An 11,861-nucleotide genomic window follows, 5' to 3' on the forward strand; every position below is an offset into this window, starting at 1 on the left:
TCTTTCTCTGATGCTATCGCTGAATGTGCTCATGGTGGCCTGGTCCTGACCCTATCAAGGTGACCAGATATCCTGTCTCAGTCCTTGATTCTTAACCATTGTCTTGTTCAAGTAGTGGGGGCCGCAGGTGGACCCCTCCATGCTGAGGGGCTCAGGCCCCATGCTTGGCATAGAAGCAGGATGTATAGTGTTTTTCTGGGGAGATGGCCCTGGTGTCACTGTCTATGGGGGCCACACTGTCCCAGGAGGGCACCAAGGGCACAGCCCTGGCCCTACTTTCTTCTCCACTGGTGGCAGCTGCCCTTATGGAGGGCCTGGGTGGCTGGGTGCTCCCTCCAGGCCTCTCCTGAGGCCCCAACATGTGCCCCTCTCCCTCCTCTGCTCTTGCCAGCTGGTTCTGATAGCCTGTGGGGCTCAGCCACACTGGACACCCCAGGGCTCCACCTCCTCGATGCCAGAACTCCATTGCCCCAATTCCAGCAGAGACCCTACCTGGACACAGCATGGTTCTACGGTGCTCAGTTTGGGTTTCTGCAAGCAAAGACCCAGAGCCCCCAGGCCCAGGTCATGGGGCACTCGGGGATCACCCAGTCCTGTGCAGGGCCCTCTGCCTGCTTCAGGCCCTCAGTCCTCTGCCTCCTGGTAAGGTGGCTCTTAGTCCAGCTGTGGGTCTCCACGGTCCCCTCTGCAACTGTCCCTGTTCCCAAGGCACTGCCCGCCCTGTCACAGCCACTGTGACCTGCATCACCAGCCACCCTAGAGGTCTGCCTGCACCTGGAGCTCAAGGCCAGCGAGTCATGAGAGGGACAGGAATCTGTCCCAGTCACCTGGGGAGCAAGGAGAAGCTGGTTCCTGCTGGGTACAGAGGCCTGAGGGCCTGGGTGAGATGGCCAGAGAGAAGGTGGCCAGCTTGCTGGCTCCCCACAGAGTGGAACTGCCCACTCAGAGAGAGGTCCAGTCTGTCATGGAGTATGCAGGGGGATGGTGAATGGGGGCCTCAGGACTGACCCTGAATGTGGAGCTGTCCCTCAGGGGCCTCTGGCAGTGCACCTGCTGGGCTTTCCATGGCCAGCAGGAAAGATTGGTGGTGAGAGGTTGGTCTGCACTAGCCCAGACAGGAGCAGAGCCTGGCCTGGCACAGAGGGTGCTGGAAAACAGGCCCAGCAGAGGAGCCTGAGCAGCAGCTCTCCAGGACGTGGCTCCTGTGACCAGATGCTCCCAGCACAGGGAGCTTGGCCACCTAGTAGTGAGCACCTCCATGTCTGGGGAAGGCTGATAACCTACCCTGTCCCCTGCCAGGATGCTGAAAGACCTCAGAAGGTGCTGGCTGGCCCTTCTTTCAGCACCAACCCTGAGCCAACCAGCCCTTCTCCCACCCCAGCCTCTAGAGACATTCTTCCAAGAACATGGTGAGGTCCGAGTAATCCTGACTTTGGCTGATCCAGACCCTGGCAAGGACCTAGAACCCCGTGTTTGGGTCACCAGCCCCTTTTGCATCTCAGGCCAAATGCCACTTCCTCTCTGCCCCTCCTCCAAGCAGAGCGCTGGACAAGCCCCCTGCCCACTTCCTGTGGCTAGAGGATAAAGGATAGAGAGGCCCAGGGAGAAGGGAGCCCAGGAGCCTTGGCAAGGTAGGATGCTGTCCCTGCAGACTGCTGTGGCTGGCCCTGGCCCGCTCTACCCCTGGCCTCAGGTAGCCCAGCACCCTCTGTGTCTGTCTTCTGCAGATGCTGAGCCTGTGGTTTGTGACCCTTCTCTTGGTGGGGACTTCCAGTGCTGGGACCCCGGGTGAGTCCTGACCCATTTGACCCTGTCCCTTTCCCAAGGCTCTTGTGAGCACTGTCCCCAGGATCTAGGGACGTGTGCACGGCCTGTTCGGGCCCGAGTTGGGGATCTTGGCCTGTGTGCGCCAGGCTCCCTGACTTTCACCTGTTGCTTTTAGCACCTGTCTCTCAGAACGACCTGGTGGGCATCGTGGGTGGCCACAGTGCCCCCCAGGGGAGGTGGCCATGGCAGATCAGCTTGAGGGTCTACAGCTACCGCTGGGCTGCATGGGTGCACATCTGTGGGGGTTCCCTCATCCACCCACAGTGGGTGCTGACCGCTGCCCACTGCATTGACCGGTGAGTCTCCTCCCTTCTGCCCGGCTCTGGGTTGGATATGGGGGCTAAACCAGGGGGTGTGGGCAGGGCCTGGGCTGCACACATGGGGCCACTTGTTTTTCCTAGGCCTGATGGCCTTCTGCAATGTCCAGGAGATCTAGAGTGAGTTGCCACCATGGTTTCTTTCTGACTCCAGGAAAGATGCTGACCCATCAGCCTACCGGGTCCAGGCTGGGAACGTTTTCCTTTATGGAGACACAAAGCTGCTGCGTGTGAACCGAGTCATCGTCCACCCTGACTATGTGGATGCCCATTTGGGCTCAGATGTGGCCCTGCTGCATCTGGCGAAACCTGCTGTGTGCTCTGCCAACATCAAGCCCGTCAGGCTCTACTCTCTCTCTGATAGTGTCACCCCGAGGGACCAGTGCTGGGTGACTGGCTGGGGTGCCATCAGCATGTTTGGTACATACAGAGGGTGTGGCTGGAAGGGTTTCTGTGTGGGACCTACACTTGCTCTGAGAACTGTTGGAGGCTGGGTAGTGCTGGGTTTCTGGGTTGCAGCTTCACAGGGAATCCAGGGAATGGCCGAGGAACCCAGGGCACTCCCACCTCATCTCCCACCCACCGCGGTCTCCATGGGAGCCTCAGCACCTGCACAGGGAAAGCCTGAGCCCAGAGCTCAGTGCTCTGAGCAGGGAAACATTTGGTTTTGAAACACCAGAAGAACATGTTGCTCATTGTCTCTCTGGTGCCCCAATTGCAGGCCTGTAGAGTGCCTGTGTGGAGTGCCAGGGTTCAGGTGGACATGGTCCCTGTGAGCTGCGTTCCCACACAGTGTGTGACAGGAGGGAGCTGAGGCCAGGGATGCAGAGGGACTTGGGCAAGGGTGGGGTTTAACCACACCTGTGCTGCCACACCTCCTTTCCTCTCCCAGGCTCCTTGCCCCCACCCTTCCGCCTGCAGCAGGTGGAGGTGCAGGTGGTGGAGAATGCAGTCTGCGAGCAACAGTACCACAATGCCAGCAGGCACCGCCACAGGGACCGGAGGATCATCTTGGACGACATGCTGTGTGCGGGCAGCGAGGGTCGGGATTCCTGCTATGTGAGTCCTTTTCCACCTGCCCACCTTCATTTCACCTTTGGGGCCAATACCCAGTGACTCCTTTTCCTCCTAGGGTGACTCTGGAGGGCCCCTGGTGTGCAAGGTGACAGGCTCCTGGAACTTGGTGGGAGTGGTCAGCTGGGGCATTGGCTGTGCCCTTCGTGACATTCCTGGGATCTATGCTCGGGTCCAATCCTTTGTGCCATGGATCCAGCAGCAGATGAGGAGGTACACCTGAGGGCAGAAGGCAGTAGGTACACCTACTGGCCTTCTGCTTCTGTTGGCCAAGCCATCCAAGGAGAAGCCAGCTCACCTCCCAAGCGTGCTGCTCTGGCCTCAGTCCCCACCCCTGAACCTATGGTGCCCAGGTCCACTCTGACCCCTGGCAGCAAGCGGTTGATGGGCAGGTTGGGGCCTGGGCTTGCTGTGCAGTCTTTCTAATGAGAGGACCTGGGGAGGGGCTTGTGCTCCAGGGCACAGGTGCCCATTTTGCTTAGTGTCCAGCAGTTGAAGGACATTTGAGCTGTTTATGCTTTGTGGCCACGATGAATAAAATGCTATATGAACATTTGCTGTCAGGGTTTTGTGTGAGCGTAATTCCTCTTTTTCTGGGAGAAATCCTCAGCGGATGTTTTGCCAAGGAGACAATGCTTGTACTTTCCCAGTGGGGCTTCAATGCCCTAGGTCTGCACACTCCAGACCTAGTGCTCCAACCTTGTCCCCGACTCTGGGCTCCTTGTCCCCGTCTGTCCCCTCATGTGCAGAGCCTGCCAACTGTGTCCTGGATCCCAGATAGGCCATGATGCACGGGGTGGGGTGGGGTGGACATGCTGAGTCTGAGCCATGTGGTGGTAAGAGATTGGCCCTGTCCAGAAACAACCAGGGACAGTGAGCTGAGGCCCAGCTCAGACCAGAACTTCCCTGTCTTCTGTCCCCCATTTTTTTTCTGCATGGGGCCTGGGATGGCTCAGCACCCTGATCATGTACTTAAGGTTATTCCTGAAGCCTTGTGGTTACCTTGAATTCCCACCAACCATCCCCTTGCCTAATGTCCTAGGGGAAGGCTGATGAGGTATGGCCTTCCCTCACAGGGCAATCCTGACCCTGGGCGTGCTGTGGAGGGCGGGGCTGGCCATGCTGTGCAGAACCTGGAGAGTAGGCGCTGGGTGGGAGCACCTGCATCCTTGGCCAGTCATGCAGCCCCTCCTGCAGATTCCAAGCTGGCCTGGTGAGAGAGGCAGAGGAGGCAGGCCAGCCTGCAGGACCCACTTCTTGGTCACTGCTAGGAAATGGAGTCTCTTGAGGAAGAAACTCAAGGCACAGGGGACAGTGACCAGGGCACATGCTGTACGGCATGCAGGGATCCTGTGGTCTTTGGGCCTGTCAGGAGCTAAACTAATACCAGAAGAGATTTATCCCAGGCTGCTGGGTGGGGTCAGTTGGGCCTCATGAGAGGAAGCAGCATTGGAAGGGGAGGCTTGAGTCTGGAGGGCTCCTGGCCTGCTGTGGAGGCAGGAGAGAGCTGGCCTTTCTTATCTGCAGCTGGGCAGGGCTGTGAGGGAGAAGAGGGCATTCCAGGGAGGTGGGCAGTCACCCAGTCAATGTGGTAGTCTGCCTGAACCTGGAGAGCCCATGGTCCTATCCACCTACCTGCAGGCTACCTGCAGGCCCTCCATCCACAGGCAGGCTCCACCCCAGCCCAGCCCTCTCCAGCCCCAGGCTCCAGGATCCCGGCAGGACAGGTAGGGTGGGAGGCCAAGGGGAAGTCTTTATGGGAGCTTGGGCTGTGATGGCAGGCCAGGTCAGATGGCATGATGTCATCGGCAAAGGAAGGAAGCGAAGCCCCAGAGTCCTATGGGTCCTGGGGTGCTGCGGCTTTGCAGATCCTGCCTTTTCTCTCCCCATGGGTGTGACTCCCTCGATGCTTTTCATATCCCCTTCTTGGGAGAAAGGGGTGAACCCTCTGGTCCCTGACCTTCTGCGCTGTCTTGCACCCCTGGAGGATTGACCACAGCACCTCTGTCTGGTGTCCCCAACTCCTTTGCTCCAAGGTCCCTCAGGGCCCCTTTAATAGCCCTCTCCCTGAGTTTTCTGCCAGTCAGATTCCGTGAGCAAGGTCTGGGGGGGTGGGACCAAGTTCAATCCAATCTGTCTCTGAGCTCAAGACCTGCCCTGCTGGACTCCTGTGTGGGGCTGGCCTCGAGGCGCCTGGGATGGCATTCCAAGTCCTTCCTCTTGAAGCATTGGGCTCTCGGACTCAGGAGGAAACCTAGACACAGGACAGGGAGACAAGATTCACCAGCACGCCCAACATGCCAGAAATGGTGCTCTTGGTATGCTGCTCCTCAGAATGACAGCCAGGGACACATCCTGCCAGATGCCAGCAAGGAGACTGACTAGAGCTACTATTACAGGTGGCTGCTTAATCCAAATTCATTCCAAGTTAACCAAAGTTAAAACTTCAGTTGCTCAGTCCCATGAGCTGCGTTTCTAACAGTCAATATCTATGTAACAGGGGTTCACTTGATGCTTTGACTATATCCCTTGTGGCTTTGAAACTTACAAGTTTTTTTTTTCTTTTTCCCAATCTTCCTTTCCCTAAACTTCTCCTCCCTGATCTTCTCCTTCCTCATCTCTCCTCCCTAATCTCATTTTCTCTGAATCACTTCTATAAAAACACCTTGTTCCTGATGATGGACAGAATCACAGCCTTTAGGACAGGAGTCCCCTGTGTTTCTCCTTGGCTAGCAAAGCAATAAAGCTTCTTTTTCCTTTTTCTCAAAACCATGTCCTCATTATTGGATTGACAACGAGGACAAGGACTGAGATTTCTGCAACATCTACATGCTGTGGTGGCAACAAGCCTGCACAGCAGTTAAGAATGTTGCCTGTTATTGTAGAAAGTTCCACAGGGCAGCACCGGCCCAGGGATTCCAAAATATGATCCCAGTGGATAGATCTAGAGATGTAGGTGGGAGGGGATCCCCCTCCCATCCAGCCCTGGGCCCTTCATCGACAAGATGGCACCAGGACGGCACCGGATTCCAGAGAAGGGGCACCAAGGTGGGGGTGCCTTGCTGGGCTGCCCACCACCTTCTGCCCTTTACCCTTCTAACGTTGCCACCATCTCTGCAGCAGTGAGAGGCTGTGTTCCCAGTTCCCAAAGCCCACAGTACAGGGGCCCAGTGGCCACCCCTCATGACCCATGAGAGGGTGGCACATCACCCGCAGAGTGCAGGGCCAGTGTGTCCACAGAAGCAATTTCACCAGCCAACACTGAGTGCTGACTGATGTCCACAGGGTCCCCAGGTGGGTCCTGCTACCCATAGGCTGGGAGGCCCAGGCTGCCCGCTTCTCTAGGGCAGTGGAATGGGAAAGAGAATTTGCGGCAGGGAAGGGCCTCCAACCACACAGCCTTATGGGCTTACAACTGCCTGACAAGCACCCACTCCTACAAGCTGGGGGGGTGGGGGCGGTCATACCAGCTCTCCAAGGAAGGTCCAGCACTGCCCAAATCTTTTGGATTAGGGAAGAAGATGGGTTTTACTATTGGAAAATCATTGAAAATAGAAAAAAAATCTAAAGAGCAAATGATTTAGAAAACACTGGAAAGGTAGAGGAGAGAAACCATCACAAATGAAAGGTGAATTCTACTTGGAGGCCCTCCACAGCCCAGAATGGCCATTCTCAGCCTAAGCCGTCCTGCCAGCCTTCCTTAGCAGAAGCAATAAGGAATATATAACTGGCTGGTCCCAAGAGCCACCTGATTCACCCTGTCCCACTCCTGTTGGTGCCAAATCCTTTGTGGCATGTTCTTGGTAGACAAGCTCTCTGGAGATGGTGACCACCACCCCTGGGGGCTCCCTCGGGGTAGGCGTCATTGCAGGCACACTGGGTAGATTACTCCCTTCTCCTGGGGAGGCACCAGCATCCCACTTTCCAGCTGAGGAAAGTGGGGCAAAGAGAATGACCATCTTCCTGAGGTGGTGCCCTCAGCAGGCTGAGGAGCAGCTGTGAAGGTAACAACCCCCTACCTGTTTCTCCGCTCCCTACCTGCAGACCCCCTAAATGACAGGCGCACAGGCCCTGGCTCCACAGCAGTTAGAGCACGCAGGGAGCCGGCTGGCTCTGGGAGAGGCCCAGGCTGTCAGGAGCACACCCTATCCCTGCCTCCACTAACTCCCCACCTGGCCCTTCTGCCTTTGGTGGGCCTCCTCAGAGCCTGGGCAGCATCTCTACGCCAGCTCCAGCACCTGCAGCCACCCCCAGCTCCCTGCATCCTGCCTGTCGTCCCCATCTGAGGGGCACCAGAGGGGCAGTGGACGACACCCACCCTGACTTGTCACGCCATGTACCACAGGAAATGGTCCCAAGCATCCCAGAAACACTGGGGACAGTCTCTCGGGTTCTCGGAAGCCCCAGCCCCAGCCAAGGAAGCTGGTTTATCCTGATGGGGTTGAACTGGCCTCCAAGGCTGGGCTCCAGGCCCTTCCTCCCTGGGTTCCATGACCTTAGGCCTTCAGAGCCCTTGGCTCAGAGACACTGGTGCCCCTGTGCTGGATCCCTCTGTTCAGCCTTCTGCCCAAGCAGCCCTCTTGCGACACTGCCTGGGTGGCCACATCCTTCACCTGAGCCCAGGCATCCTGGCCACAGCCCATTTGGCCCCAGTCCTAACGGTCACACAACCGGAGCCCCCAGGTCCCTGGTTCTTTCTCTGATGCTATCGCTGAATGTGCTCATGGTGGCCTGGTCCTGACCCTATCAAGGTGACCAGATATCCTGTCCCAGTCCTCGATTCTTAACCATTGTCTTGTTCAAGTAGTGGGGGCCGCAGGTGGACCCCTCCACGCTGAGCGGCCCAGGCCCCGTACCTGGCATAGATGCAGGAGGTGCAGTGTTTCTCTGGGGGAGATGGCCCTGGTGTTACTGCCTAGGGAGCCACACTGTTTCAGGAGGGCACCAAGGGCACATCCCTGGCCCTACTTCCTTCTCTACTGATGGCAGCTGCCCTTATGGAGGGCCTGGGTGGCTGGGTGCTCCCTCCAGGCCTCTCCTGAGGCCCCAACATGTGCCCCTCTCCCTCCTCTGCTCTTGCCAGCTGGTTCTGACAGCCTGTGGAGCTCAGCCACACTGGACACCCCAGGGCCCCACCTCCTCAATGCCAGGACTCCATTCCCCCAATTCCAGCAGAGACCCTGCCTGGACATAGTCCAGTTCTACTGTGCTCAGTGTAGGTCTCTGCAAGTCAAGACCCAGGCCCCCCAGGCCTAGGTCATTGGGCCCCTGGGGATCACCCAGTCCTGTGCAGGGCCCTCTGCCTGCCTCAGGCCTTCAGTCCTCTGCCTCCTGGTAAGGTGGCCCTTGGTTCAGCTGTGGGTCTCCACAGTCCCTTCTGCAACTGTCCCTGTTCCCAAGGCTCTGCAAGCCTTGTCACTCACAGCCACTGTGACCTGCATCACCAGCCATCCTAGAGGCCTACCTGCACCTGGAGCTCGGGGCCAGCCAGTCATGAGAGGGACAAGAATCTCTGTCCCAGTCACCTAAGGGCCCATGAGATAGCCAGAGAGGAGGTGGCCAGCTTGATGGTTCCCCATGGAGTAGGACTTCCCACTCAGAGAGGGGTCGGGTCTGTGCATGGGGGCCTCAGGACTGACCCTGAATGTGGGGCTGCCCCTCAGGGGCCTTGGGCAGTGCACCTGCTGGGCTTTCCCATGGCCAGCAGGAAAGATTGGTGGTGAGAGATTGGTCTGCACTAGCCCAGACAGGAGCAGAGCCTGGCCTGGCACAGAAGGTGCCAGAAGACAGAGACCCAGCAGAGGAGCCTGAGCAGCAGCTCCCCAGGACGTGGCTCCTGTGACCAGATGTTCCCAGCACAGGGAGCTTGGCCATCTGGTAGTGAGCACCTCCGTGTCTGGGGAAGGCTGCTGACCTACCCTATCCCCTGCTGGGGTGATGAACAACCTCAGGAGGTGCTGGCCCTTCTTTCAGTACCAACCCTGAGCCAACCAGCCCTTCTCCCACTCCATCCTCTAGGGATACTCTTCCAAGATCATGGTGAGGTCCGAGTAATCCTGACTTTGGCTGATCCAGACCCTGGCAAGGACCTAGAACCCCGTGTTTGAGTCACCAGCCCCTTTTGCATCTCAGGCCAAATGCCACTTCCTCTCTGCCCCTCCTCCAAGCAGAGCGCTGGACAAGCCCCCTGCCCACTTCCTGTGGCTGGAGGATAAAGGATAGAGAGGCCCAGGGAGAAGGGAGCCCAGGAGCCCTGGCAAGGTAGGATGCTGTCCCTGCAGACTGCTGTGGCTGGCCCTGGCCCGCTCTACCCCTGGCCTCAGGTAGCCCAGCACCCTCTGTGTCTGTCCTCTGCAGATGCTGAGCCTGTGGTTTGTGACCCTTCTCTTGGTGGGGACTTCCAGTGCTGGGACCCCGGGTGAGTCCTGACCCATTTGACCCTGTCCCTTTCCCAAGGCTCTTGTGAGCACTGTCCCCAGGATCTAGGGACGTGTGCACGGCCTGTTCGGGCCCGAATTGGGGATCTTGGCCTGTGTGCGCCAGGCGCCCTGACCTTTACCTGTTGCTTTTAGCACCTGTCTCTCAGAACGACCTGGTGGGCATCGTGGGTGGCCACAGTGCCCCCCAGGGGAGGTGGCCATGGCAGATCAGCTTGAGGGTCTACAGCTACCGTTGGGCTGCATGGGTGCACATCTGTGGGGGTTCCCTCATCCACCCACAGTGGGTGCTGACCGCTGCCCACTGCATTGGCCGGTGAGTTTCCTCCCTTCTGCCCAGCTCTGGGTTGGATGTGGGGGCTAAGTCAGGGAGTATGGGCAAGGCCTGGGCTGCACATGTGGGGCCACTTTGTCTTCCTAGGCCTGCTGGCCTTCTGGAATGCCCCGAGGGACCTAGAGTGAGTTGCCTCCATGGTTTCTCTCCAACTCCAGGAAAGATGCTGACCCATCAGCCTACCGGGTCCAGGCTGGGAACGTTTTCCTCTATGGGGACACGAAGCTGCTGCATGTGAACCGGGTCATCGTCCACCCCGACTATGTGAATGCCTTCTTGGGCTCAGATGTGGCTCTGCTGCATCTGGTGAAACCTGCAGTATGCTCTGCCAACATTAAGCCCGTCAGGCTCTCCTCCCTGTCTGATAGTATCACCCCAAGGGACCAGTGCTGGGTGACTGGCTGGGGTGCCATCAGCATGTTTGGTACTTACAGAGGGTGTGGCTGGAAGGGTTTCTGCGTGGGACCTACACTTGCTCTGAGAACTGTTGGAGGCCGGGTAGTGCTGGGTTTCTGGGTTGCAGCTTCAGAGGGAATCCAGGGAATGGCCGAGGAACCCAGGGCACTCCCACCTCGTCTCCCACCCACCGCGGTCTCCATGGGAGCCTCAGTACCTGCACAGGGAAAGCCTGAGCCCAGAGCTCAGTGCTCTGAGCGGGGAAACGTTTGCTCCTCTAGTTTCTAACCTTAAAAAATGTGTTTTTGAGACACTAGAAGAACACATTGTTCATTGTCTCTCTGGTGCCCCAATTGCAGGCCTGTAGAGTGCCTGTGTGGAGTGCCAGGGTTCAGGTGGACATGGTCCCTATGAGCTGTGTCTCCACACAGTGTGTGACAGGAGGGAGCTGAGGCCAGGGATGCAGAAGGGAGGTGGCCGTGGCAGGTCAGCTTGGGCAAGGGTAGGGTCTAGCCACACCTGTGCTGCTAGCCCCCCTTTTCTCCCCTAGGCTCCCTGCCCCCACCCTTCCGCCTGCAGCAGGTGGAGGTGCAGGTGGTGGAGAATGCAGTCTGCGAGCAACAGTACCACAATGCCAGCAGGCACCGCCACAGGGACTGGAGAATCATCTTGGACGACATGCTGTGTGCGGGCAGCGAGGGCCGCAGTGCCTGCTATGTAAGTCCTTTTCCACCTGCCCACCCTCATTTCATCTTTGGGGCCAATACCCAGTGACTCCTTTTCCTCCTAGGGTGACTCTGGAGGGCCCCTGGTGTGCAAGGTGACAGGCTCCTGGAGCTTGGTGGGAGTGGTCAGCTGGGGCAAAGGCTGTGCCCTCCGTGACATTCCTGGGGTCTATGCTCGGGTCCAGTCCTTCATGCCATGGATCCAGCAGCAGATGAGGAGGTATACCTGAGAGCAGACTACTGGCCTTCTGCTGGTCAGCCAAGCCATCCAAGGAGAAGCCAGCTCTGTGCTGCCAAGTGTGCTGTTTTGGCCTCAGTCCCCACCCGTGAGCCTATGGTGCCCAGGTCCTCCCTGACTCCTATCAGCAAGCAGGGCGATGGGCAGGATGGGGCCTGGCCTTGCTGTGCAGTCTCTCTAATGAGAGGACCAGAGGAGGGGCTTATGCTCCAGGGCACAGGTGCCCATTCTGCTTAGTGTCCAGCAGTTGAAGGACATTCGAGCTGTTTATGCTTTGTGGCCATGATGAATAAAAGATACTATGAAAATTTGTATTCTGGATTTTGTGCGAGCAAAAAGTCTCCCTTTCTCTCCCAATCCAGCTCTTTCTCAAGAAGAGAAGTGCCCAAGTCCTCTGAATTAGGGAAGAAGATTTTATTATAGGATAATCACTGAAACTAGTAAAAACTTTAAAGAGCAAAATGTCTTAGAACACACTGGAAAGGTAAAGGAGAGAAACCATCACAATTGAAA

The 11,861-nt window shown here is 57.7% G+C and overlaps 2 protein-coding genes across 2 annotated transcripts; both read left to right on the forward strand.

Annotated features, from left to right (window-relative positions):
• Positions 1-203: 203 nt before the first annotated feature.
• LOC143385406 (serine protease 29-like) lies at positions 204-3,441 on the forward strand. Its single transcript, XM_076840888.1, has 6 exons — positions 204-326; positions 1,728-1,788; positions 1,943-2,123; positions 2,299-2,564; positions 3,037-3,203; positions 3,277-3,441. The coding sequence occupies exons 1-6, from the start codon at positions 204-206 to the stop codon at positions 3,439-3,441; spliced, it is 963 nt and encodes a 320-aa protein (XP_076697003.1).
• A 2,782-nt stretch (positions 3,442-6,223) lies between these two features.
• LOC143385407 (serine protease 29-like) lies at positions 6,224-11,340 on the forward strand. The gene is made up of 5 exons (XM_076840889.1): positions 6,224-6,266; positions 9,791-9,971; positions 10,148-10,413; positions 10,936-11,102; positions 11,176-11,340. Exons 1-5 carry the CDS (start codon positions 6,224-6,226, stop codon positions 11,338-11,340), a joined length of 822 nt encoding a protein of 273 aa, XP_076697004.1.
• The last annotated feature ends 521 nt before the right edge of the window (positions 11,341-11,861 follow it).

Source organism: Callospermophilus lateralis, chromosome 19 (genome assembly GCF_048772815.1).
Source record: "Callospermophilus lateralis isolate mCalLat2 chromosome 19, mCalLat2.hap1, whole genome shotgun sequence".
Taxonomy (NCBI): Eukaryota; Metazoa; Chordata; class Mammalia; order Rodentia; family Sciuridae; genus Callospermophilus; species Callospermophilus lateralis.

Excerpts from the sequence above, each read along its gene's own strand:
- LOC143385407 (XM_076840889.1), top strand. The coding sequence starts at position 6,224 with ATGGCACCAGGACGGCACCGGATTCCAGAGAAGGGGCACCAAG. Across the intron at positions 9,972-10,147 it reads GCTGCCCACTGCATTGGCCG|GAAAGATGCTGACCCATCAG; the intron begins GTGAGTTTCCTC and ends CTCCAACTCCAG. Across the intron at positions 10,414-10,935 it reads GGGTGCCATCAGCATGTTTG|GCTCCCTGCCCCCACCCTTC; the intron begins GTACTTACAGAG and ends TTTCTCCCCTAG.
- LOC143385406 (XM_076840888.1), top strand. The coding sequence starts at position 204 with ATGGCCCTGGTGTCACTGTCTATGGGGGCCACACTGTCCCAGGAGGGC. Across the intron at positions 327-1,727 it reads TGGAGGGCCTGGGTGGCTGG|ATGCTGAGCCTGTGGTTTGT; the intron begins GTGCTCCCTCCA and ends TGTCTTCTGCAG. Across the intron at positions 2,124-2,298 it reads GCTGCCCACTGCATTGACCG|GAAAGATGCTGACCCATCAG; the intron begins GTGAGTCTCCTC and ends TTCTGACTCCAG.